We start from the raw sequence: 27,955 nt of genomic DNA on the forward strand, positions 1-27,955 counted from the left end.
GCCAGGTCTTCTGCCATAGGGCTCCCTGCCTTGGCGCACTCCTCAGGCCTCCTGGATGTGAGCCCTGCCTCTGGGCCTGGCTTACACGGACCATGCTGGCTCTTCCCCTCATTCCTAGGGGCCTCCCTGCAACTCAGCACAGCTCCCCGGCTGCAGCCAGCCCCCGCCAACAGCTGTCCTCCAAATTCTGCACCGGCAGCTTTCCCTCAGGCAGGCCTCTGCTGCTCCTTCAGTCTCCCCAGCCCTCACCTGCCCCCTCCTCCAGCCCAGGTGCCCTCACTTAAACCCAGGCAGATGGCACCTGCGGAGTCACAGGCACACCGGATCCCGTGCCCACCTACAGGGGGGGGGGCACTCACCCAGTGACAGGCCTCTTGCTGTCCCTTCCCTTGGAGCTGGTCCACTTTGTGTGGTCGCTGGAGCAGAGACGCGGCCCCGGGTCTCCCCGGGGAATGCCCCAGTCACTGGGCTCCAGAGTTGGTCTCTAGCTCTTTGGCCCGGGGAACGTTTAATGAGTTACACAAAGTGGAAGTGCCTCCACTGGGAGACTGAGAAAGACGGAGACAGACTGGAGCCAGTGGTGCAACCACTCCCCTCGGATGTGGGGGACCCATGTTCAAGTGCTCTACTGAGTTTGAGCAGCCGCTTGACCCTGGGTTTCCATCCCAGGTGAGTGCCCTGAGCCCTGTCTAACCTATGTACCCCCCCCCCCCACTTGTTTTTAAATGTGACCTATGTGGAGGGGAGGGAAGTCAATCTACGGACCAAGTCTCTGCTGCGGTTCCTATCTCGGGCGTCAGGTCCTTACAAAGACCGTGACGCCCCAGCCTGGCAAGAGCCAACAGCCGGATTTTCTATAGGAACCTTTTAAACACTGACCGTGGAAATGATCATTCCCTTTCTTTCCCTTCTTAGGAATCCGGTATCAGCTTTTCCCATAAAACAGCTCCGCACACCCACACCATTTACATTTCCAATTCCTTGTTCTGAATAACACTCCAGAGACAAGTGGGTCCAGCACAGCAGGAACAACGCTGACAGCCCTCACTAGTGATTTGTTATTTTGCCTTTAAATCGAAGGGCTGGAAGGGACCTCAGTAAATCACCTGTGTGTGTCTCATGCACTCGGAGCAGGACTATAGCTATATATCAACCCCCACAGGGTGTCAGCAGCAGGGATCAAACCTGGGACCTCTGCAACTAAATGCATGAGGGCTTTTATGACCCCTGAAGGAGTTGGCTTTATATACACACTTGATACCTTAGAAAAGCAAACCAGGGATTAGGACGTCTGACCACTGGAGATCTGCTTTCATGTAGGCTCACCCTGGCTCTTCTATTGAGGATTGAATAATACATTTAGTTGTCCTACGTAATCAGTTGTTTCAGCATCTACATTATTGAGCACAGACAAAATTTCAGATAAGAAAGGGGAAAAAAACCACCCTTTGCAGTGACTGTAGCTGTCAGTGTTTGTAGACGTTAGTGGAGCGGTTTCATCTGTTGCTCTGTGAAATTGACCCCGGCGTAAGGGGAGCGAAAAGCGAGTGGGCGTGAGTCCAGCCAGCACCAGCAGCCCGGTTTGAAGTTGTCACGCTCTCCTCGGCCCTGTGGAGGGCAGCAGAGGAACGTGGCTGTGACCCCTCCGCTCAGAGGGGCTGGATGAATTCCAGCCTGGCCAGGATAAGCAGAGGTGACTTACCATTAGAGCAGGGGGCGGCCGGCCCAGGGGCCTGGCACTGACACAGACCAGCCATGGAAGAAGTCCCAGCATGTGCAGTTCTGGAGTAGCCTGCTCATAGGGGGAGGTTTTTTCCTCACTCCCATCTGCTGTTGGATAGTTTCTATCCTGAGGCTTGGGGGTTTCTCTCCCCTGGGCTATTCAATATATAGCTGCAGATGGTCTGATCGCCCGCAGAAACACACAAGAGGAAGTAAGGCCTAGTAGTTACAGGATGGGCCCGAGACTGCAGGGAAGGGAAAGGGGTCGCTAGGTGAGCCGGGATTAGCCGGGGGAAGGGCTTCCTGGCAGATAGGGGCACCTGGGAAGAGGGGAGGAGTGGGGAACGGTGATGGTGTTTGTAGTCTAGACGAACTGAGAAGCATCCCTTTAAAATCGCCTGGGTGCCCGCTCCCTGTCCGCTGTTGCAGAAACCACTCGTTGCTGACAGAAGCAGCATGTGTGCGTAGCTCGGTCTGTATGTCTGCACAGAGTGACTGAACACGGAGATTTGGAACACAGCTGGGTCCGTCTGGTGTCCCCGTATCTGTAATGCTGTGTGAAGAGCCAAACCACAACAGCTCAACTAAAATTAATGTATGCACCCCTCGAGCGCCCAATCTCTGCACCCGGCCTCACCTCAGCCACCCCCGTGCATCTGCCCCCTTCCCAGATGCTGTGTCTGGCTGGTCTGCGTAGACCGAGAGCACCTCGGTCAGGGACAGTCTCTCCCTACCTGTATGTGCGGCTCCCAGCACATGTTGGGCACTACCCCAGTGACGAGTTATCCAGGTGCTGTACACAGAGGCTAACAGAAGGGTCATTCGCCTGAGAGGGCTGGGCCCCCCCATCATTGTGCACTCTGCTTTCCAAACTGGGCGTCGCTCTTATCCCCCAGGGGAATCAGTGCTTGCGGGGGAGGCCCATTCAAGGGGATACACCTTTTGCTTGGACCTGAAGGTGACCCCCAATGGTAGGAGGCTCCCCCAGGCCCTGGGGGGTTAGCTCTGGTCTCTGCTAGCTGTGGCACCCCCAGTGCTCCTGGTGTCACCGTGTCACGGCTGGGACGTGGGCAGTCTGACCCAGTGGGAAAAGCAGGAATCGGGCCAGGGCAGATCCCAGTAGGTCAGAGTCCAAGATAGGCCAGAGGGCAACATGAGAATCGAGCATCAGGAAGCAATCAGGGTCAGGCTACCAGGAGATCAGAGGCAGGAGACAAACTTGAGAGAGAACCACAGATCAATAAATGGAGTCAGGCCGGGTCAGGATACCAGGACGTCAAGCCGGGAGAGCAGGAGGAGGAGCCACATGGCACAGAGTCCAGAGCAGGGTGGATCCCAGTTGCGAGGACAACTTCCCGTTCCTGCGCTGGGTTTCTTTAGGAGCTGTGGACTAGGCAGGACCCCAGCATCCTGCCAAGCAGCTTCCAGGACTGGAGTCCTCTTGAGGATTTCAGCTTCCGGTGTAGTAACTGCTGGCAGGTTGGCCAGTATTAGTGCCTCAGGCCCTGTAGACCCAGTTTAAGACCTGTGGTCCCTGACACACAGACAGCAATGGAGACAGAGTCAAACAGGCCAATGGCAGCCTTCTCTCCTGGCGCCCTTTACTACTGCTGCCAATCAAGTCTGCGCAAAGAGGACAAATTCTCAGACTCAGCCCCTCGCTGACAGAAGCAATCAGGTCAACCCACCTGACTTGGAATCCCTAGGGGACATTACCCAGTGATAATCCTAGCCGTATAGAATCATAGAATATCAGGGTTGGAAGGGACCTCAGGAGGTCATCTAGTCCAACCCCCTGCTCAAAGCAGGACCAATTCCCAACTAAATCATCTCAGCCAGGGCTTCGTCAAGCCTGACCTTAAAAACCTCTAAGGAAGGAGATTTCACCACCTCCCTAGGTAAAACATTCCAGTGCTTCACCACCGTCCTAGTGAAAAAGTTTTTCCTAATATCCAACCTAAACCTCCCCCACTGCAACTTGAGACCATTACTCCTTGTTCTGTCATCTGGTACCACTGAGAACAGTATAGATCCATCCTCTTTGGAACCCCCCTTCAGGTAGTTGAAAGCTGCTATCAAATTCCTCCTCATTCTTCTCTTCTGCAGACTAAACAATCCCAGTTCCCTCAGCCTCTCCTCATAAGTCATGTGCTCCAGCCCCCTAATCATTTTTGTTGCCCTCCGCTGGACTCTTTCCAATTTTTCCACATCCTTCTTGTAGTGTGGGGCCCAAAATAGGACTGGAAGGGACCTCAATGAGTCATCTAGTCCAGTCCCCTACACTCAAGGCAGGAGGAAGTGATCACTAGACCATCCCTGACAGGTGTGGGTCTAAGTTGTTCCTAAAAAGTGCCAATGATTTTTGAAAAGTGCCAGCAGGTCAACTTTGCACCTTGTTAGAGGAACATGGGAACCACCAGACTGGATCAGAGCCGGGTCCATCTAGCACAACAATCTCCAGCAGTTGCCAGCACCAGATGCTTCAGAAGAAGCTGTGAGAATCTATCATGAGGGGGATATGGGATAATTTTCCCCTCATACCCTGTGTCCCATCCTTATCTCTAACAGATATTGGCTCAAACCCAAAGCCATGGGGCTCACGCTCCCTTCCAAAATGTGTGTCATTAATTCTGGTAACTCTGGGTATTTTTGATACCCAGATAAATGCCCAATCCCTTTTTGAATCTTGCTAAGGACTTGGCCTCAACAAAATCCTGCAGCAGTGAGTTCCAGAGTTTAATTACGTGTTGTAGGGAAAACTATTTCCTTGTATCGTTTTTTATTTGTCACATTTTACTTTCCTTGCATGTCCCTTGTTCTTGTGTAATAAGAAAAAGAGCAGCTCATAATTTCTCCTCTCTATCACATCTACTGTCTTACATATACACATAGAGAGAGACAAGCTGCAGGCGGGGGGCAATATCTTTTATTGGACCAACTTGTGGTGGGGAGAGAGACAAGCTTTCCAGCTACATATAGCAGTTCTTCAGGTGTGGGAAAGGTACTGAGAGTGTCCCAGCTAAATACAAGGTGGATCAGATAGTTTAGCATGAGTAGCTCATGCCTATTCAAAGGGACCATTCAAGGTGAACAGGCTGACAGAAGTTGATCCAGGAAAAGATATTCCCTCCCTCACCTTGTCTCTGTAATATCCTGGGACTGACAGGGCTACAATGACATGGCACACACACATACAGGTGTTCAGGATGGTTGGAATAAGTGAGGCTAAAGGCAGTCTGTATAAAAACGACTGTGATGGCTCTCGGGGGGTCCCAGGACTGCGAGTCACCTCATTACCGCCTGACTCGGAGAGAGGGAGTCTCTCTTGTGGTGACTGGGTGTCAGGTCCCGGACACCACCTGCGCTTCAGCCACTCAGGCAGCTTCCTCTGGGCTAGGCCAGCCCTGACTTCACCTCACAGGTTAACAAAAGGGCACCTCCACTTCTGAGCCCCTGTGACTCATTCCCCTGTGACACCCAGCCCCTGACACTGGCTACTCAGAGAAATCCAGAATCTCTGCCCCAAAAGAACAACAAGGAGTCCAGTGGCACCTTAATTACTAACAGATTTATTTGGGCATAAGCTTTCGTGGGTAAAAAACCCACTTCTTCAGATGCAGTGAGGTTTTTTACCCACGAAAGCTTATGCCCAAATAAATCTGTTAGTCTTTAAGGTGCCACCGGACTCCTTGTTGTTTTTGTGGATACAGACTAACACGGCTACCCCCTGATACTTGCCCCAAAAGGAGCAGCATATCCCAATTTACCAGAGTTGCTGTAAATCACCACTCCTGTATTACACACGGCTTGTGTCAGCACTTATAATAAAATAAAAGTCGGTTTAGTTAAGAAGAAAGGAGAATTAACTAGAAACGAGAGAGAGAGGTGGAAACAAATGGTTCCAATAGAACATCACAAAATGAAAACTTGGGTCAATAGTTCCCTTTCCTAGTTAATAAAGTAGGTTCCTCCTTCCCAAAGTTTAGTCTGTTGCAGAGCTGGCTGGATTCACAAGAACCGGGAACCAACTTTTCATGATAACATCCCCTCACTCCAAGATGTCTCCTCAGTAAAAGGATCCAGAGGGCCTCTCCCCACTCTGTGTTATCCTGAAACAGTCTTTTGTCTCTGTTCACAGACAGATGGACTAGATGACCTCCTGAGGTCCCTTCCAACCCTGATATTCTATGACAGGGCAATCCTGTCTGTTGTAATGTTCCTTCATTGTTTGCAGTTGTCTCTGATGGTTTTCCATTGATAATCTTGGGCTGGAACAAGGGTGGAGAACTGAGCCTGGCATTACATCCCCGGCTAACCAGCGTGGGGTGATGACGCCCTCCTGGAATGGCCATCACCAAGACACACTATGCCCTGGTGACTAACTTCTCTAAGTCCATAAAACACACTGTCAATATCAATATGTTATTCCTTAACTATTACCTGGACATACATTTTGCAATGGTTATGAAGCTTGAGAAGTTACAAGCTTTCCGCACACACCTTACATGCTACTCTTTATGGGTAAATATTCCATAGACTTGTGTGTGGTGTAGTGAGTTTGTCAGGCCTGAGATGAGAACTGTTTGCAAAGAACAGGGAACTCTTTGCCGCGTGCCTCAGTGTCACAAGGACCTTTCTAAATAACGTACAAAAGGAGAAATGATCAGATCAAACAAATGAGAGGAGGAAAGGGTTAATTCTCTGCTGCTCTTCACCACCTGAGCCAGTCACAGAGACCAGGTCCCTGGGGCTCCCTACTGGCTCTGAGCCCCTGCTGGGATTCCCAGGGCAGCAGTATAAATATCCCTGTACCTCAGCCCGGGTCAGTGCAGATTCCCCGCTGCCTGCAGCTCCCCGACCCGGTCACAGGCAGAGATTCCTCCTCCCCAGCTGGGGCCGGAGCCTGGTGAGTCGTTTGCATGGAATGAAGCTGTGAAGGGGCGAATGGAAAGACATGAAACCTGTGCAATGTTTGAGCTGGGGTTGGATAGAATGGGGGTGCGGAACTCTGAGTGCAGGGGCAGGACGGGAGCCGGGGCACTGAGATAACGCTCCTGTGACTGCGCTGGGGTTCGGTGTTAGGAAGAGGTCTCCGGGTTACCCTGATGCACTTCCACGGACGTCACTGGGGGTCTTGCTGCTGACCTCAGTGGGCTCTGGATTGGGCCATTCTTGGTTACGTGACTGTTCAGAGTAAACCTCATTGGAAACCTACTCAGGCCCTGTAATATTCTACACCTCAAATCCCGAGACCTTCACTCAGGCAACACTTCCATTAATGCCATAAGGACCCCAGGACTGGGTCTGTTCTGGTTGGCAGAAATTATCTGGTTTCAAGGAGCATAGCTGTGAATGTCTGAACTGTAGGACCCTGGAGCAGCCAATTCTAAGGGCTGCTTTGATACCGATGTTCCAGCTTTTTAGGGTGACCAGATCTCCCTACTCTGAATACGGGACACCTGGTATTCAAGCGAGTTCAACGGCAATCAGAACTATGCAGTACAAACGTTCAATTTGACATCAAGTTGACTGAGCCACCATTAAAAAAAATGCAGCGTAGTTGGATTCTTTTTATTTACCTTCTTATCTTTAAGGCTTTAGGGTCCACATAGGGCTGGGTGACACACATTCCCCACCCCCACCCCCAACACACACATACATAAGGGGAGAGGTGACACACAAACAACTGAGGAGAGTTGGCAGTTTTTCAAAGGGACACTATTAAGGGCCCAAAAGCAAGCTATTCCACTGGTTAGGAAATATAGAAAATGTGGCAAAAGACCACCTTGGCTTAACCACGAGATCTTGCATGATCTAAAAAATAAAAAGGAGTCATATAAAAAATGGAAACTAGGACAGATTACAAAGGATGAATATAGGCAAACAACACAGGAATGCAGGGGCAAGATTAGAAAGGCAAAGGCACAAAATGAGCTCAAACTAGCTACAGGAATAAAGGGAAACAAGAAGATTTTTTATCAATACATTAGCAGCAAGAGGAAGACCAAAGACAGGGTAGGCCCACTGCTTAGTGAAGAGGGAGAAACAGTAACAGGAAACTTGGAAATGGCAGAGATGCTTAATGACTTTTTTGTTTCGGTCTTCACCGAGAAGTCTGAAGGAATGCCTAACATAGTGAATGCTAATGGGAAGGGGGTAGGTTTAGCAGATAAAATAAAAAAAGAACAAGTTAAAAATCACTTAGAAAAGTTAGATGCCTGCAAGTCACCAGGGCCTGATGAAATGCATCCTAGAATACTCAAGGAGCTAATAGAGGAGGTATCTGAGCCTCTAGCTATTATCTTTGGAAAATCATGGGAGACGGGAGAGATTCCAGAAGACTGGAAAAGGGCAAATATAGTGCCCATCTATAAAAAGGGAAATAAAAACAACCCAGGAAACTACAGACCAGTTAGTTTAACTTCTGTGCCAGGGAAGATAATGGAGCAAGTAATTAAGGAAATCATCTGCAAACACTTGGAAGGTGGTAAGGTGATAGGGAACAGCCAGCATGGATTTGTAAAGAACAAATCATGTCAAACCAATCTGATAGCTTTCTTTGATAGGATAACGAGCCTTGTGGATAAGGGTGAAGCTGTGGATGTGGTATACCTAGACTTTAGTAAGGCATTTGATACGGTCTCGCATGATATTCTTATCGATAAACTAGGCAAATACAATTTAGATGGGGCTACTATAAGGTGGGTGCATAACTGGCTGGATAACCGTACTCAGAGAGTTGTTATTAATGGTTCCCAATCCTGCTGGAAAGGTATAATGAGTGGGGTTCCGCAGGGGTCTGTTTTGGGACCGACTCTGTTCAATATCTTCATTAACGACTTAGATATTAGCATAGAAAGTACGCTTATTAAGTTTGCAGATGATACCAAACTGGGAGGGATTGCAACTGCTTTGGAGGACAGGGTCATAATTCAAAATGATCTGGACAAATTGGAGAAATGGTCTGAGTTAAACAGGATGAAGTTTAACAAAGACAAATGCAAAGTGCTCCACTTAGGAAGAAAAAATCAGTTTCACACATAGAGAATGGGAAGAGACTGTCTAGGAAGGAGTACGGCAGAAAGGGATCTAGGAGTTATAGTGGACCACAAGCTAAATATGAGTCAACAGTGTGATGCTGTTGCAAAAAAAGCAAACATGATTCTGGGATGTATTAACAGGTGTGTTGTGAGCAAGACACGAGAAGTCATTCTTCCGCTCTACTCTGCTCTGGTTAGGCCTCGGCTGGAGTATTGTGTCCAGTTCTGGGCACCGCATTTCAAAAAAGATGTGGAGAAATTGGAAAGGGTCCAGAGAAGAGCAACAAGAATGATTAAAGGTCTTGAGAACATGACCTATGAAGGAAGGCTGAAAGAACTGAGTTTGTTTAGTTTGGAAAAGAGAAGACTGAGAGGGGACATGATAGCAGTTTTCAGGTATTTAAAAGTGTGTCATAAGGAGGAGGGAGAAAACTTGTTCACCTTAGTCTCTGAGGATAGAACAAGAAGCAATGGGTTTAAACTGCAGCAAGGGAGGTCTAGGTTGGACATTAGGAAAAAGTTCCTAACTGTCAGGGTGGTTAAACACTGGAATAAATTGCCTAGGGAGGTTGTGGAATCTCCATCTCTGGAGATATTTAAGAGTAGGTTAGATAAATGTCTATCAGGGATGGTCTAGACAGTATTTGGTCCTGCCATGTGGGCAGGGGACTGGACTCGATGACCTCTCGAGGTCCCTTCCAGTCCTAGAATCTATGAATCTATGAATCTCGTACATCTGTCTCACACGGGGAGGGGCGGGGGGTGACTGACTGACCTGACCCTCCCTGCCAAGCGGTCTCTCCCCTCCACGCCTGGCTGGGCCCCCAGGATGGATCCGCCTCTCCGGTTACCTTGCACCATGACTTCCCAAGGCAACACGTTGTGGTGGGGGGGAGGGGGAGGAGCAAACAGCATCACACATCCAGATTTCTGCAGGGTTCACACAAGAATGTGGCCAACAGCAGCCTTTCTGCACTGTGGGGGGTGGGCAGAGGAGGGACAGGAGCTGCTTCCAGTCACAGGGAAGGAGGGTGGGGGAAGGGATGATCTGGCCCATGTCTTTGCAGAACTCATCTCTTCTCCCCCTGCCCTCCCTGAGTCTGGAAGCAGCTTGTCTCTGCCTGCCCACACCCACATAACCCAGCCACCTCTTGTCCCCTGGCTACAGCGCGGGCAGGAAGGGGTTAAGCCCTAAGGATGCATTGACTGCAGGGGTTTCAGCAAACCCAGCCAGAGAGGTGACTCAGCAGAGGAGGGTGTCTAGGGGACAGAGCAGCCCCAAGCTTCCTGGACCAGGACCCAGGGTGGGGGGCTGGGGGGTGAAAATGGTGCTAAGCCCCTGCCCCGGAGGCTGTTGTGGAACCTAGAGATTCGTGGCATGAATAAAATATAAAATAAAAAAATAAATGGAGATATACCTATCTCACAGAACTGGAAGGGACATTGAGTCCAGCTCCCTGCCTTCACTAGCAGGACCAAGTACTGATTTTTGCCCCAGATCCCTAAGTGGCTCCCTCAAGGATTGAACTTACAACCTGGGGTTTAGCAGACTGATGCTCAAACCACTGAGCTATTCCTCCCCCAATGAATAGGCTGGAAATTGCTTTCCCCTCCTTCCGCAGCCACTCCAGAGCTTAGCTGAGGGGCAGAGAGGCTTCCCCGTGCCAGCGCTGTGCGGGGCTTTGGCACATGCAGGTCTCAGCACCTCCTGGCCAGCGCCCCGGGCGGGAGGGTCTTGGCCTTTCCTGGGGCGCCGGCCCAGCCAGAGGCAGTGTGGGGATGAAGGAGCCTTCCGGCCCATCTGCTAATGAGCTGAGTGATGTGAGGAGGGGCTGGTTCCCCGCCCAGCGCTGGAAGCAGGATGCACCCCACTTGCGGGTTTGGGGGAGTGAAGGGGCAAAGCAGAGAGAGCACAGCAAGAGGCGGAGCATGGAAAAGACTGATGGGTGGGCAGCAGAGGCAACAGGTAACTGGCCGCTGCCTGGTGCCTGCCCGCACTCACTGGCCACTGCAGCTTCCAGGGCCTAACCAGTGATGGCAGGAAATGGGATGGGGGACAGGGCCCTGCTGGCCAAGAGCCAGCACATTGGGGGGTTGAGCTGATGGACCAGCAGGGGGAGCGTCCGGCCCCATGTGCTGCATTTTGCCTTCCCACCAGCTTGCACACCCACCCTAATCGTCGGTCAATAGACACACACACACACACCGCTGGTAGGCGGGCATCTGGGAAGCAGGGATCTGGCCAGCAGCAGGACATGCCAGTACCGACTGGGGGGAGATAGAAAATACGGGACAATTTGCCCATTTATAAGAAAAAGTTGGGACACCTGCAGAAAGGTTTAAATACAGAACTATCCCTTTAAAAACCTCTGGTCCCCCTCCACCTACTGCAGCTGTAGTTCTCTGGAGCAGAGCTACCAGCTCAGCTAGGCTTAAAATGCTGCGTCCGCGCAGCTGCACCGCTGTGGTGCATTAGTGGAGACGCTCTGCGCTGATGGCGGAGAGCTCCCCTGGCAGCGTAGTTAATCCACCTCCCCGAGAGGCGGTAGCTATGTCTACATGGGGGTTAGGTCGGTGTAACTACAGCACTCAGAAGTAACCCCTGAGCAACATAATTATCCCGGTATAGGTCTGTAGTGCAGACCAGACCTTAACTGAGATTGACTTCACATAATCAAATCCTGAAAAAACTTGCAACTTTACTCAGGTGACAGAGAGTCCTGTGGCACCTTTAAGACTAACAGATGTATTGGAGCATAAGCTTTCGTGGGTGAATGCCCACTTCATCGGACGAAGTGGGTATTCACCCACGAAAGCTTATGCTCCAATACATCTGTCATAACTATAAAGGGAAGGGTAACAGCTCTCCTGTGTACAGTACTAAAAACCCCTCCTGGCCAGAGACTCCAAATCCTTTTACCTGTAAAGGGTTAAGAAGCTCGGGTAACCTGGCTGACACCTGACCCAAAGGACCAATAAGGGGACAAGATACTTTCAAATCTTGGGGGGGGGGGGAAAGGCTTTTGTGTGTGCTCTTTGTTTAAGGGGTTGTTCGCTCTTGGGACTGAGAGGGACCAGACATCAATCCAGGTTCTCCCCATCTTTCTAAACAAGTCTCTCATATTTCAAACTTGTAAGTAAAAAGCCAGGCAAGGCATCTTAGTTTTACTTTGTTTTCTCAACTTGTAAATGTACCGTTTACTAGAGTGTTTATCTTTGTTTGCTATACTTTGAACCTGGGCTAGAGGGGGGTCCTCTGAGCTCTTTAAGTTTGATTACCCTGTAAAGTTATTTTCCATACTAATTTTACAGAGATGATTTTTACCTTTTTCTTTAATTAAAAGCCTTCTTTTTAAGAACCTGATTGATTTTTCCTTGTTTTTAGATCCCAGGGAGTTGGGTCTGTATTCACCAGGAGTTGGTGAAAGGAAGGAGGGGGGGGAAGGGTCAATTTCTCCTTGTTTTAAGATCCAAGGGGTTTGGATCTGTATTCACCAGGAGTTGGTGAAAGGAAGGAGGGGGGAAGGGTCAATTTCTCCTTGTTTTAATATCCAAGGGATTTGGATCTGTATTCACCAGGGAATTGGTGAAAGGTTTCTCAAAGCTTTCCAGGGAAGGGAATGGTGGCAGCGGACCAGAACTAAGCTGGTAGTTAAGCTTAGAAGTCCTCATGCAGGCCCCCACACTTGTACCCTAAAGTTCAAAGTGGGGATACAGCCTTGACAACATCTGTTAGTCTTAAAGGTGCCACAGGACTCTCTGTTGCTTTTTACAGATCCAGACTAACACGGCTACCCCTCTGATACTTTACTCAGGTGAGTATTTTCATAAAAGTCAATGGGAGTTGCTCGTGAATGAGTTCACTCGTGTGCTTGAGTGTTGGTCGGGTCAGGGTCTCAGAGCATGAAGGAGCCAGCAGAGGTATTGTGAAGGAAAGGGGTTCTTCTCTCATCCCATTACTAACTGGGAGTGACTCTGCAGTAGTGAGTGTGAAACCGGGGTAAGTGCCAGAAGAACCAGTCATGTGGCTGCCTTAACTCACTCTCACAGTCACCGCTGGAGCCCTCAGGGTGACTGTAGCAAAGGTGAGATTCTGCTGTGGACAGCAACACCAGGCGGGCGCGCCCTGCTTCACCTGGGGCCAGAACCATCCAAACCATCTTCCCTCTTCTGGATTGGAGACCTTCCATAGCAGGAGAGTTGTAACAGTTCCCACTTGGGGAGCATGTTCTAATGGTCACAGCTGCAACTTGTGACTGCCAAGGGGGTTGTGGGGAGGGGAGCCCGGGCCCTCCCACTACACCAGGCTGCGACCCAGGGCCCTTTGTGCTACCAGCAGTCTGGCTGTCCTCCCTGGGCCTCTTCCTCTCATCCACCACCCCTGGGGTCAGCTTAGTCCAAGGTTTTCCCCCTGGTGGGGAAACCCAAACACCAATGGGTAAGAGGGGGTTACCAATGTCCATGGTCCAGAGGGTATTTTCTTCTCTGGTTGTCTCCAGGGTGTGTCCCCCCCTTCCCTCAGGGAGGGCCTATTTCGGCAGCTGTATCAGAGTCTGTCAAGGCTGCTTCCCCACTCTGAACTTTAGGGTATAGATGTGGGGGCCTGCATGAAAACTTCTAAGCTTAACTACCAGCTTAGATCTGGTCCGCTGCCACCACTCCCAATGTGCTAATTCCCTTCCCTGGGTAGCCTTGAGAGACTCTTCACCAATTCCCTGGTGAATACAGATCCAAACCCCTTGGATCTTAAAACAAGGAGAAATTAACCATCCCCCCTCCTCCCTTCCACCAACTCCTGGTGGATCAAGATCCAACCCCCTTGGATCTAAAAACAAGGAAAATCAATCAGGTTCTTAAAAAGAAGGCTTTTAATTAAAGAAAAAGGTAAAAATCATCTCTGTAAAATCAGGATGGAAAATAACTTTACAGGGTAATCAAACTTAAAGAGCCCAGAGGACCCCCCTCTAGCCTTAGGTTCAAAGTAGAGCAAACAGAGATAAACACTCTAGTAAAAGGTACATTTACAAGTTGAGAAAACAAAGGTAAACTAACACGCCTTGCCTGGCTGTTTACTTACAAGTTTGAAATATGAGAGACTTGTTCAGAAAGATTTGGAGAGCCTGGATTGATGTCTGGACCCTCTCAGTCCCAAGAGCGAACAACCCCCAAAACAAAGAGCACAAACAAAAGCCTCCCCCCGCCCCAAGATTTGAAAGTATCTTGTCCCCTTATTGGTCCTTTGGGTCAGGTGTCAGCCAGGTTACCTGAGCTTCTTAACCCTTTACAGGTAAAAGGATTTGGAGTCTCTGGCCAGGAGGGATTTTATAGTGTTGTACACAGGAGAGCTGTTACCCTTCCCTTTATAGTTATGGCAGAGTCTTAGGCTTCCCTCTGCTCTGCTGGAGCTGTGGGCTGCAGGTCTGCTCACCTCCAGCTCTGCCACCCAAATGAGCCAATCCCCTGCCGTATAATTGCTCCCGCAGATGGAGCATTTTCTGCAGGTGTGGCAGGGCGCTGAGCCCTAAATAATCCCTCAGCCCCTTGTTGCCTAGTGTGGGCTTTGTACACCCCCTTCCCTGGAAACGAAGTCAGCGTTCTGGTGGCTTTCCTGGCTCCATGCTCAATTTGGAACACGTAGGGCTGGAGAGACAGGTACCGCGCATCAGGCGGGGTTTTGTGTACTTCATGGCATTTAGCCATCTTAACAGGACAGGGTCGGTGACGAGCTTGAATGGGTTTCCCAGGAGATAGTATTGGAGAGAGTCTATGGCCCATTTCACTGACAGGCCCTCCTTCTCTGTGACAGAGTCGGCCCGTTCTCGCGGGAACGGCTTGCAGCTCAAATAGAGCACTGGGTGTTCCTCCCCCTTTATTTTTTTAATGAGCATCATCAGCATGGAAGCATGTCCTCTGGAATGATGGCCAAAGCATGAAGGGGCATACGAATGTTGAGCATATCGGGCACATAAATACCTTGGAACGCTGGCTACAAAACCGCCATGCGAAGGTCTGTGCGAACGTGCACAGGTGGGCAGGCACTTTACCTTCTTTTGCAAACCACATTCAAGATGGTGCAATTCTGTCATGCCCTAGAGCGGGTGAAACCAAAAGTTATTGATGCAGGAATGTCTCTGGACAGAAAAGCAGCAAGCGGGACTCACCGGTGACATCAATCTTTGGAGCAAGCGAGTGGCGGGTGGGTGTTGCAAATGTGAAGGTTTCCTACATTTTACCATGAATGTTCGTCCCTCCAAAATACAACCCAGAAGGGAATTTTCCCTTCCATATGTTTGTTATTCTCCTTATCAAACTGATCCCATCCAGGAAGCAGACACGATTCTATGTGGCTGTGGTGAAGGGGGAATTTTCTGTCATATTTTTATGAAGCCTATGCATGCCTCAGTTTCCCCTCTATTTTGCATTGTTATCCGGGGGAGTGGGGAAGGACTGTTTGCTCTCGGGCCAGGCTAAGAAACATAGGTAGGAATGTCACCCAGCTATCTGAACGGGTCACTAAAAAGGACTGCCTGAGGGGTCCCCATATCAGTGGAGAATTGGAGAAGACAATGGCAAAGCCAGTCCCCAGGACACTGACAGAGAGAGCCTGAACAATGGGGCTCTTTTCTTTTTTTAAATGGAACTGGAAGTGACCCTAAAAGGTCACTGAGTCCAGCCCCCTGTCTTCACTAGTAGGACCAAGTACTGATTTTACCCCAGATCCCTAAGTGAATTGAACTTACAACCCTGGGTTTAGCAGACCAATGCTCAAACCACTGAGCTATCCCTCCCCCTAAGCTCACTGCAGCTTGGCTGGGATCTGGGCTGATCACAATAGAGAACATACCCTGAGAACGCCGGCTCGCCCAAATGGGGGCTGGTGGGGGGGGAGGACACTTGCTAATGAATATTTCTGGCAATGAACTTTGTAGTTTCAGATACTCTGACAGCGACTGTTCTTGTCTTCCCTCACAGGCCGGAGAGCCTGCGTGGCAGTGACTGGCCTGTATCGTACCATGTCAGCGCTCAATTACACCACCTCCCATCCCGCAACGTTCGTCCTGCTCGGCATCCCAGGCATGGAGCAGGCGCACGTCTGGCTCTCCATCCCTTTCTGTCTGATGTACGTTATAGCCCTTCTCGGGAACTCTGTCCTCCTCTTCACCATCATAACAGAGCCGAGCCTCCATGAGCCCATGTACATTTTCCTCTCCATGTTAACAGTGGCCGATGTGCTGTTATCCACCACCACGGTGCCGAAAACCCTGAGTGTTTTCTGGTCTCTCTCCAAGGAGATCTCTTTCAACGGCTGCCTCACCCAGATGTTTTTCATTGATTTTATTTTCATTACCGAGTCGGCCATCCTGCTGGCCATGGCCTTTGATCGGTACGTTGCCATCTGCGACCCGCTGCGGTACACAACTGTATTAACACACTCTGTGATCAGGAAGATAGCCGTGGCCGCTCTAACCAGGAGCTTCTGTTTAATATTCCCAGCCGTCTTTCTCCTTAAACGGCTCCACTACTGTGGACATAATATTATGCCTCACACGTACTGCGAGCACATAGGTGTGGCCACACTGGCCTGTGTGGACATAACACTCAACATTTGGTCTGGTGTAGCAGCTGCTTTCCTATCAGCTGGATTGGATGCTATTTTTATTGCAGTCTCCTACGCTTGCATCCTCAGGTCTCTCTTTAGGTTGCCATCCCAGGGCGTCCACCTCAAGGCTCTGAACACGTGTGGCTCCCACATCTGTGTCGTACTGATGTTTTACACCCCAGCGTTTTTCTCCTGGGGCACCCATCGGTTTGGTCGCCGCATCCCCCGCCACACCCTCATCCTACTGGCCAACCTCTATGTCGTCGTCCCCCCCATGCTGAACCCCATCGTTTACGGGGTGAGGAGCAAACAGGTCTGGGAAGGAGCGATCCGTGCGTTCTCGCGTTGAGTGTGGCAGCTGGGCTGAGCCATGAATCTCGCCAACAAGTCTGTTTAGAAATGAAATTGGGTTTAAATGATGTTGGGTAGAGAATTGCAGTGGGACGATGCAGGCAGACAACATAATGAAGCTGAATCTGGCAGGCTACAATTCCTGATACACGTTGTTTCATTTGAGGCTTCCCCATACTACTCTAATCCCACCACAGTCTGAGTGTATTTCGTACTTGTCTATCAAAGTCCTTTACAAATCGAAAATAGCTGTTCCTCTGCGCTTCTCAAACTGCAGGAGCTCAGATGACGAGCTTCTTAGAAATTATTATAAAGGGATCAAATAGATCTATAGAACCACCAGGCTATAGGCTATTCTGGGGTGGGGCTTGTAATAAGGCAGCCCTGCCTGGAGCTACCTCCAATGGCAAAGGGCAGCATGACAGGTGCGTCTGGCTCAGTTTCCCCTGAAGTTACCCATGCAAAGGAGTATTGTCTCACCCCTCTGTCCCATTCATCAGCCCCCTCTCCATGCCTCCACTCTCCAGGCCTCTCCCCGAGACCTCCCAGACCCGCTTCCCTCCACCACTCTTCTCCCAGAGCCCCCACTCAGGTCTCCTGTGAGAGGGCCCCCAGCAGGATTCCACTTGGCCCGGCCTCCAAGGAGTCCTATCCCTGTTCAGGGCAACCTCCCACCAGGACCCCCCTCGTTCCTTGGCTCCACTTGGGTGCCAGGTCTTCTGCCATAGGGCTTCCTGCCTTGGCGCACTCCTCAGGCCTCCTGGCTGTGAGCCCTGCCTCTGGGCCTGGCTTACACGGACCATGCTGGCTCTTCCCCTCATTCCTAGGGGCCTCCCTGCAACTCAGCAGGGCTCCCCAGCTGCAGCCAGCCCCCGCCAACAGCTGTCCTCCAAATTCTGCACCGGCAGCTTTCCCTCAGGCAGGCCTCTGCTGCTCCTTCGGTCTCCCCAGCCCTCACCTGCCCCCTCCTCCAGCCCAGGTGCCCTCACTTAAACCCAGGCAGATGGCACCTGCGGAGTCACAGGCACACTGGATCCCGTGCCCACCTACGGGGGGGTGGGGGGGCACTTACCCAGTGACAGGCCTCTTGCTGTCCCTTCCCTTGGAGCTGGTCCACTTTGTGTGGTCGCTGGAGCAGAGACGCGTCCCCGGGTCTCCCCGGGGAATGCCCCAGTCACTGGGCTCCAGAGTCGGTCTCTAGCTCTTTGGCCCGGGGAACGTTTAATGAGTTACACAAAGTGGAAGTGCTTCAACTGGGAGATTGAGAAAGACGGAGACAGATTGGAGCCAGTGGTGCAACCACTCCCCTCGGTTGTGGGGGACCCACGTTCAAGTGCTCTATTGAGTTTGAGCAGCCGCTTGACCCTGGGTTTCCATCCCAGGTGAGTGCCCTGAGCCCCGTCTAACCTATGTACCCCCCTGCCCCGTTTTTAAATGTGACCTATGTGGAGGGGAGGGAAGTCAATCTACGGACCAAGTCTCTGCTGCGGTTCCTCTCTTGGGCGTCAGGTCCTTACACAGACCATGAAGCCCCAGCCTGGCAAGAGCCAACAGCCGGATTTTCTATAGGAACCTTTTGAACACTGACCGTGGAAATGATCATTCCCTTTCTTTCCCTTCTTAGGAATCCGGTATCAGCCTTTCCCATAAAACAGCTCCGCACACCCACACCGTTTACTTTTCCAGTTCCTTAGCCTGTGCTGCCTTTATCTTGAGACTGTTCAAAAGGCAGGAAAACATTTGTCTCCATGGTTGCCCAGGGATCTTTTACTCCAAAAATTCCTGTGGAATACAGCAGACCTCCGTCATCCTTTGTCCACCCCCCCCCCCAAAAAAAACCTCAAAAACATTTCACATAAGTATCCAAAGTCCCCTCCATTAAAACATCAGAAAAACAGAAGTGTGGAAAGGCAGGGGGAGTGGAGGGGAAGAGGTGGAAAGAAACCAAGTAAGCTTGTGAGGTCAGTTTAAAGGACAGGCTACCAGCAGCAAATTAAATAAAGAGAGAAAGAAGAAGGAAAAGAAGAAAAGGATATAGTTACCTCTGAGCCAAGAGTAGGCTCCCCGGGTTGAAACAGTTGGATACCCTCACCCCCAGGTTCTCAGCCTGGCTCTGGGAGAAGAGGGGGGGTCGTTACCTGCTCCTGCAAACCCGGCCATTTTTCACTTCGAAACCTTTTCTTTTTTCTCCACTCCCCCAGGACCAAGTCCCAGCTCCTGTCTCTAAAGCTGGTCTGTTAACTCTGCTTCTGACTCGAAACCCTGTGGGGCCAAATCATCTTTAACCTCCCCTAACTCATTTACACCCCTTCAGCAGCCCTTGCTGAAACAGCACCAACCTTGAAAGATTACTGGCAGCTTCCCATAATGCTGCCCTTCCTTCAAACCTCTCACAAGCAGACTGAAGTGCCTCCTTTCCCGGGAAGGCATCCCGTCCCCATGGGCAGGGACCTTCTTCCACTACCCATACACCAAAGCAGGGTGGGCTCCTCAGCCACCCCCCTTGTTCTGAATAACACTCCAGAGACAAGCCAGTCCAGCACAGCAGGAACAACGCTGACAGCCCTCACTAGTGATTTGTTATTTTGCCTGTAGAACAAAGGGCTGGAAATCACCTGGTCGTGTCTCATGCACTCGGAGCAGGACTATAGCTATATATCAGCCCCCCAGAGGTGTCAACAGCAGGGATCAAACCTGGGACCTCTGGAACTAAATGCAGGAGGGGTTTTATGATCCCTGAAGGAGTTGGCTTTATATACACACATGATACCTTAGAAAAGCAAACCAGGGATTAGGACGTCTGACCACTGGAGAGCTTCTGCTTTCATGAAGGCTCACCCTGGCTCTTCTATTGAGGATTGAATAATACATTTAGTTGTCCTACGTAATCAGTTGTTTCAGCATCGACATTATTGAGCACAGACAAAATTTCAGATAAAGAAAGGGAAAAAAAACCACCCTTTGCAGTGACTGTAGCTGTCAGTGTTTGTAGACATTAGTGGAGCGGTTTCATCTGTTGCTCTGTGAAATTGACCCGGCGTAAGGGGAGCGAAAAGCGAGTGGGCGTGAGTCCAGCCAGCACCAGCAGCCCCGTTTGAAGTTGTCACGCTGTCCTCGGCCCTGTGGAGGGCAGCAGAGGAACATGGCTGTGACCCCTCCGCTCAGAGGGGCTGGGTGAATTCCAGCCTGGCCAGGCTAAGCACAGGTGACTTACCATTAGAGCAGGGGGCGGCCGGCCCAGGGGCCTGGCACTGACACAGACCAGCCGTGCAAGAAGTCCCAGCATGGGAAATTCTGGAGTAACCTGCTCATAGGGGGAGGTTTTTTCTTCACTCCCATCTGCTGTTGATGGCTTCTGTCCTGCAGCTCGAGGGTTTCTCACCCCTGGGCTATTTAATATATAGCCGCAGATGGTCTGATCACCCACAGAAACACACAAGAGGAAGTAAGGCCTGGTAGTTACAGGATGGGGGAAGTGGAAGGGGAAAGGATAGGTGAGCAGGGATTAGCCAGGAGTGGGGGAGGGGCTGCCTGGCAGATAGGGGTGTTGAGTCTGAACTTTTGATGAGCTTAAACTTAACCCAGACTTGATGTCTCTGTCTGAACTTTTAATCAAAGCTCTGACCTGCGAACTACTCATGACACCCCCTTCCCCTTAAGTAGCAATCTCCCCTTTTGTCTTTTTAAATCTACATTTTAACCTGTTTTATCCTGTAAAATCTTGATTGATTATGCATGACCATTATGATCTGTTAATCACTTTGTTTACTTCTGTGTATAAATATTGATGCTCACCCCTAATAAACTTGCCACACTTACTCCGAAGCCTTTTAAGCTAAGGATAGTGTGAGCCCGTTGATCAACAAACTGGTGTCTGGTCTCTGACAGATTGTGAGCCCCATACCAACTCCGCACGAACTCGGGTGCTGGAGAGGTGAGTAAGGACTTGCTTTTTACCTAACAGGGGCACCTGGGAAGAGGGGAGGAGTGGGGAACGGTGATGGTGTTTGTAGTCTAGACGAACCGAGAAGCATCCCTTTAAAATCGCCTGGGTGCCCGCTCCCTGTCCGCTGTTGCAGAAACCACTCAGTGCTGACAGAAGCAGCGTGTGTGCGTAGCTAGGTCTGTGTGTCTGCACAGAGTGACTGAACACGGAGATTTGAAACACAGCTGGGTCCGTGTGGTGTCCCTGTGATGGATTGGATCACAGAAAATCCCTTGCGAACGGCCAACTGATGTGCTGAGATTACCCCTGAGCCTGTTTCCCCTGGCAGCTTGGGACTTCAGTGCCCTGCCTGGTTTGAGCCAGACACGCTAGCCTGCTACAAACCCAGACCCAGGTCTGAACCACATCCCCTAAAAACTGCAGGCTTAACTGGAAACAGCTTAAGAAGTGTTCCAGTCTCTAACACTCAGATGCCCAACTCCCAATGGGTCCAAACCCCAAATAAATCCATTTTATCCTGTATAAAGCTTATACAGTGTAAACTCATAAATTGTTCACCCTCTATAACACTGATAGAGAGATATGCACAGATTCCGCCCCCCTCCCCCCCAGGTAGTAATACATACTCTGGGTTAACTAATAAGTAAAAAGTGATGTTATTAAATACAAAGAATAGGATTTAAATGGTTCGAAGTAATAACAGACAGAACAAAGTAAATTACCAAACAAAAATAAAATAAAACATGCAAGTCTAAATCTAATACAGCAAGGCAATGATTACAGATGAAATCACATCCTCAGAGATGTTCCAGTAAGCTTCTTTTGCAGACTAGCCTCCTTCTAGTCTGGGTCCAGCAATCACTCACACCCCCGTGGTTACTGTCCTTTGTTCCAGTTTCTTTCAAGTATCCTTTGGGGGTGGAGAGGCTATCTCTTGAGCCAGTTGAAGACCAAATGGAGGGGTCTCCCAGGGGCTTAAATAGACTTTCTCTTGTGGGTAGTCCCCCTCCTCTCTCCTATCCAGAATTCAGCTCCAGGGTGGAGATTTGGAGTCACCTGGGAAAGTCAAATGTGCATGAATGACTGAGCTCCTTACCAGCCAGGCCACATTCCTGGGAAAGCTCAGATGTGGATTTGTGTCTCCAAGTTCATTGCTGGCTTAAGTGTTTCTTGATTGGGCACTTACTGAGAATAGTCTTTATTCAGGAAGCTGACCAACTGCTTCACTGAGGCTACTTAAAATTAAACAAGAACACAGCCAATATTCATAACTTTGAATACAAAAATGACACATGCATACAAATAGGATGAATAGATTCGGTAGATCATAACCTTCACAGAGATATGTTACATGGCATATGTAGCATAAAACATATTCCAGTTATGTCATAATATACATTCATAAGCATATTCCCATAAAGCATTATGGGGTGCAACATCACAGTCCCCATATCCGTGTGAAGAGCCAAACCACAACAGCTCAACTAAAATTAATGTATTCACCCCCCGAGCGCCCAATCTCTGCACCCGGCCTCACCTCAGCCACCCCCATGCATCTGCCCCCTTCCCAGATGCTGTGTCTGGCTGGTCTGCGTAGACCAAGAGCACCTCGGTCAGGGACAGTCTCTCTCTACCTGTATGTGCGGCTCTCGGCACCTGTTGGGCACTACCCCAGTGACGTGTTACCCAGCCACTGTACACAAAGGGTAACAGAAGAGTCATTCGCCTGAGAGGGCTGTGTCCCCCCCCCCCCCCCCGCATCATTGTGCGCTCTGCTTTCCAAACTGGGCGTCGCTCTTACCCCCCAGGGGAATCAGTGCTTGCAGGGGAGGCCTATTCAAAGGGATACACCTTGTGCTTGGACCTGAAGGTGACCCCCAATGGTAGGAGGCTCCCCCAGGCCCTGGGGGGTTAGCTCTGGTCTCTGCTAGCTGTGGCACCCCCAGTGCTCCTGGTGTCACCGTGTCACGGCTGGGACGTGGGCAGTCTGACCCAGTGGGAAAAGCAGGAATCGGGCCAGGGCAGATCCCAGTAGGTCAGAGTCCAAGATAGGCCAGAGGGCAACATGAGAATCGAGCATCAGGAAGCAATCAGGGTCAGGCTACCAGGAGATCAGAGGCAGGAGACAAACTTGAGAGAGAACCACAGATCAATAAATGGAGTCAGGCCGGGTCAGGATACCAGGACGTCAAGCCGGGAGAGCAGGAGGAGGAGCCACATGGCACAGAGTCCAGAGCAGGGTGGATCCCAGTTGCGAGGACAACTTCCCGTTCCTGCGCTGGGTTTCTTTAGGATGGTCGTTCTCAAACTTTTGTTCTGGTGACCCCTTTCACACAGCAAGCCTCTGAGTGTGACCCCCCTCCCCCTTATAAATTAAAGAATACTTTTTTATATATTTAACATCATTACAAATGCTGGCGGCAAAGCGGGGTTTTGGGTGGAGGCTGGCAGTTCACGACCCCCCATGTAATACCTTACGACCCCCTGAGGTGTCCCGACCCCCAGTGTGAGAACCCCTGCTTTAGGAGATGTGCACTAAGCAGGACCCCCGGCATCCTGCCAACCAGGTTCCAGGACTGGGGTCCTCTATAGGGTTTCACCTTCTGGCCTAGCAACGGCTGGCAGGTTGGCCAGTATTAGTGCCTCAGGCCCTGTAGACCCAGTTTAAGATCTGTGGTCCCTGACGCCCAGACAGTAATGGAGACAGAGTCAAACAGCCCGATGGCAGCCTTCTCTCCTGGCGCCCTTTGCTATTGCTGCCAATCAAGTCTGCATAGAGAAAACAAATTCTTGGACTCAGCCCCTTGCTGACTGAAGCAATCAGGACAACCCACCTGACTTGGAATGCCTAGAGGACATTACCCAGTGATAATTCTAGATGTATAGGACTGTAAGGGTCCTCAACGGGTCATCTAGTCCAGTCTCCTACACTCAAGGCAAGAGGAAGTGATCACTAGACCATCCCTGGCAGGTCTGAGTCTAAGTTGTTCCTAACAAGTGCCAGCAGGTCAACTTTTGAAAAGTGCCAGCAGGTCAACTTTGCACCTTGTTAGAGGAACATGGGAACCACCAGATTGGATCAGAGCCAGGTCCATCTAGCCCAACAGTCTCCAACAGTTGCCAGCACCAGATGCTTCAGAAGAAGCTGTGAGAATCTATCATGAGGGAGATACGGGATAATTTTCTCCTCACATCCTGCGTCCCATCCTTATCTCTAACAGAGATTGGCTCAAACCCCGCGCCATGGGGGTCACTCTCCCTTCCAAAATGTGTGTTATTAATTCTGGTAACTGAGTATTTTTGATACTCAGATAAATGCCCAATCCCTTTTTTCATCTTGCTAAGGTCTTGGCCTCATTAAATCCTGCAGCAGTGAGTTCCACAGTTTAATTATGTGTTATGGGTAAAATTATTTCCTTGTATCGGTTTTTATTTGTCACATTTTACTTTCCTTGCATGTTGCTTGTTCTTGTGTAATGAGAAGAAGAGCAGCTCCTGATTTCTCCTCTCTATCCCATCTACTGTCTTACATATACACATAGAGAGAGACAAGCTGGGGGCGGGGGGAAATATCTTTTATTGGACCAACTTCTGGTGGGGAGAGAGACAAGCTTTCGAGCTACATAGAGCAGTTCTTCAGGTGTGGGAAAGGTATTGAGAGTGTCCCAGCTAAATACAAGGTGGAACAGATAGTTTATCATGAGTAGTTCACGCCTATTTGAAGGGACCATTCAAGGTGAACAGGCAGAAGTTGGTCCAGTAAAAGATATGCCCTCCCCCACCTTGTCTCTGTAATATTCTGGGACTGACAGGGCTACAATGACATGGCATGCACACATATAGGTTTTCAGGATGATTGGAATAAGTGAGGCTAAAGGCAGTCTGTGTAAAAACGACTGTGATGGCTCTCGGGGGTCCCAGGACTGTGAGTCACCTCGTTACCCCCTGATTCAGTGAGAGGGAGTCTCTCTTGTGCTGGCTGGGACACCACCTGCCCATCAGCCACTCAGGCACCTTCCTCTGGGCTAGGCCAGCCCTGACTTCACCTTACAAGTTAACAAAAGGGCACCTTCGCTTCTGAGCCCCTGTGAATCATTCCCCTGTGACATCCAGCCCCTGACACTGGCTACTCAGAGAAATCTAGAATCTCTGCCCCAAAAGGAGCAGCGTAGCCCAGTTTACCAGAGTTGCTGTAAATCACCACTCCTGTATTACACACGGCGTGTGTCAGCACTTATAATAAAATAAAAGTCGGTTTAGTTAAGAAGAAAGGAGAATTAACTAGAAATGAGAGAGAGGTGGAAACAAATGGTTCCAATAGAACATCACAAAATGAAAACTTGGGTCAATAGTTCCCTTTCCTAGCTAATAAAGTAGGTTCCTCCTTCCCAAAGTTTAGTCTGTTGCAGAGCTGGCTAGTTTCACAAGAACCAGGAACCAACTTTTCATGAGAACATCCCCTCACCCCAAGATGTCTCCTCAGTAAAAGCATCCAGAGGGCCTCTCCCCACTCTGTGTTATCCTGAAACAGTCTTTTGTCTCTATTCACAGGCAGGGCAATCCTGTCTGTTGTAATGTTCCTTCATTGTTTGAAGTTGTCTCTGATGGATTTCCATTGATAATCTTGGGCTGGAGCAAGGGTGGAGAACTGAGCCTGGCATTACATCCCCGGCTAACCAGCGTGGGGTGACGACGCCCTCCTGGAATGGCCATCACCAAGACACACTATGACCTGGTGACTAACTTCTACCCCAAGTCCATAAAACACACTGTCAATATCAATATGTTATTCCTTAACTATTACCTGGACGTGCCTTTTGCAATGGTTATGAAGCTTGAGAAGTTACAGGCTTTCTGCACACACCTTACATGCTACTCATTATGGGTAAATATTCCATAAGGCTTGTGTGTGGTGTAGTGAGTTTGTCAGGCCTGAGATGTGAGCTAAATAACGTACAAAAGGAGAAATGATCAGATCAAACAGGTGAGAGGAGGAAAGGGTTAATTCTTTGCTGCTCTTCCCCACCTGAGCCAGTCACAGAGGCAGGTCCCTGGGGCTCTGTGCTGGCTCTGAGCCCCCCCCGGGATTCCCAGGGCAGCAGTATAAATATCCCTGTACCTCAGCCCCAGTCAGTGCAGATTCCCCGCTGCCTGCAGCTCCCCGACCCGGTCACAGGCAGAGATTCCTCCTCCCCAGCTGGGGCCGGAGCCTGGTGAGTCGTTTGCATGGAATGAAGCTGTGAAGGGGCGAATGGAAAGACATGAAACCTGTGCAATGTTTGAGCTGGGGTTGGATAGAATGGGGGTGCGCTGAGGTTCGGTGTTAGGAAGAGGTCGCCGGGTTACCCTGATCCACTCCCACGGACGTCACTGGGGGTCTTGCTGCTGACCTCAGTGGGCTCTGGACTGGGCCATTCTTGGTTACGTCAAGTCATGCGTCTGATGAAGTGGGCATTCACCCATGAAAGCTTATGCTCCAATACTTCTGTTAATCTTAAAGGTGCCACAGGACCCTCTGTTGCTGGAATGGAGATGTTATGTCAGAGGGGCAGTACGTAACTTGTCGTGGGTCACCAGTGTGGTAAAATGTTTGGCTGCGTGTGTGTGTTCTCGCTGTGTCCTGTCCCACAGCGACCTTGAGCAAACCAACCAATGACCACTGTCCTACTAGGATTTTATGGTTGTATTTTGTATAGTTTAGAATGATGAATAAAGAATAATAATGTAGCATGTATTAAATGTATTGATGTATGATATGATTTGATCATATTCTGCCAGCCACCCTTTCTGAAAGCAGAAAGGAATGACTTAGTGTGCCTTTGGTAAAGATGCATCAGGGAGAATCTTGTGTCTGAAGCTGATTTCAGGGCAGTAATAGACCTTTACGGTCACCACTTTGTTGTAGGTTTAAAATTAGCATTTTGAAATAAGTAAAAGAATGCAATGATTGTTTTCTCTTGCATTGCAATTTGATGTTCCTGTTCAAATGTTCTGTGGAAATCAATCCTGTTTTGTGTGTGAATGAGGAATGTGTGTGTTAGAAGATTAGTGTGAGGCCATCTCCAGACCAGATGTTCTAGGGAGGAACCAAGGAAAGATGTAAAGGCGCCAGGAGATTGCAACATACCCCATTAAGATGTCAAAGGAGGGCAGATTAACAACTCTAAAGATAAGGCAGGCACCTATCAATCGGGACAAACCAGCTGTGATCAAAACCAGCATGGGGTAACTCACTGAGAGAGTGATGAAGGAATAAAATAAGAAATAAGAAAAACAATCTAAGGAAACAAGCACTCGACGATTGATTACAGCATGATGGTGAAAAACTCATTGGTCCCAATGAAGGAATATCACTATATAAACAGGGTGCTTTGCCATGAGATCTTTGGTTCGTCCTGACAAGACTTCCCACAGCATCGAGTCGGGACCGACAGAACCCGGGTCCTTCCTACCCGCGATCAACCTAGCTGGTTACTATGTTGCTCTGGACTCTGGACTGGTAACTATAACATCGACCGGTGGGACCATTAAGGTATGAAGGCACCCAGCCAGGTTTATTGTCGATGAAGCATGGTACTAGTATCCCACAGACTCTACCAGACCACTAATACATGTATACCCATAACAATGAACGACATAAGTGAACAGTAGGACTTTCCATTCCCCCCTAGGCTAGACAGAGACACTCCCTTTGAGGCTCCATTTTATACATCAATAAAAGCAAGTTACGTTTTGATCCTCTAACGTAGTTAATTGACCCCCTCTGATGTAACCGGATACCACCCATCACTTTGTATATCTCTACCCATCACACTGTCATCCTGACCTTATCTTTAGGATAGGTCACAATGTTCCTCTTATCTTCAGGAAATGTGTTGGTATCAAGGTGTTCTGGTACCACCCTTCTGGAATGTGTTTGCATGAGTGCTCTGTGCCCATCGCCTCTTAGAAATGTGTGGTTTTGAAATATCAGCCCTCTGCTTGCCAGATTCTGTGAGCAGGGACTGCCTCTAGCTCACAGCCTAATTTTGCTTTATATCAACAAGGCTTTGATTACTTTAGCCCAGGCCTCAGGCCTCATACTAGGCCTCTAATAGAAGGACTTATGTCTCAGTCTCTTCCTACTATAGTACGAGTGTGTTTCTGGATTTACGGCCCCACGTAACCAAGTTTTTAATGGTATCTATTATTCTGTCAACAAATACATTCCAGTCCTAGCTGACACTCGAGTTCTCACTGATTTTCTCTTTTGCTGATAGTTTCTGGAAATTGAATAGAAGATCCAAGTGATGGTAC

The 27,955-nt window shown here is 49.7% G+C and overlaps 1 protein-coding gene across 1 annotated transcript; it reads left to right on the forward strand.

The window, feature by feature from the left end:
- Positions 1-15,775: 15,775 nt before the first annotated feature.
- LOC135883117 (olfactory receptor 52B2-like) lies at positions 15,776-16,711 on the forward strand. Its single transcript, XM_065410178.1, has one exon. It carries the CDS (start codon positions 15,776-15,778, stop codon positions 16,709-16,711), a length of 936 nt encoding a protein of 311 aa, XP_065266250.1.
- The last annotated feature ends 11,244 nt before the right edge of the window (positions 16,712-27,955 follow it).

Source organism: Emys orbicularis, chromosome 1, assembly GCF_028017835.1.
Source record: "Emys orbicularis isolate rEmyOrb1 chromosome 1, rEmyOrb1.hap1, whole genome shotgun sequence".
NCBI classification, from domain to species: Eukaryota; Metazoa; Chordata; order Testudines; family Emydidae; genus Emys; species Emys orbicularis.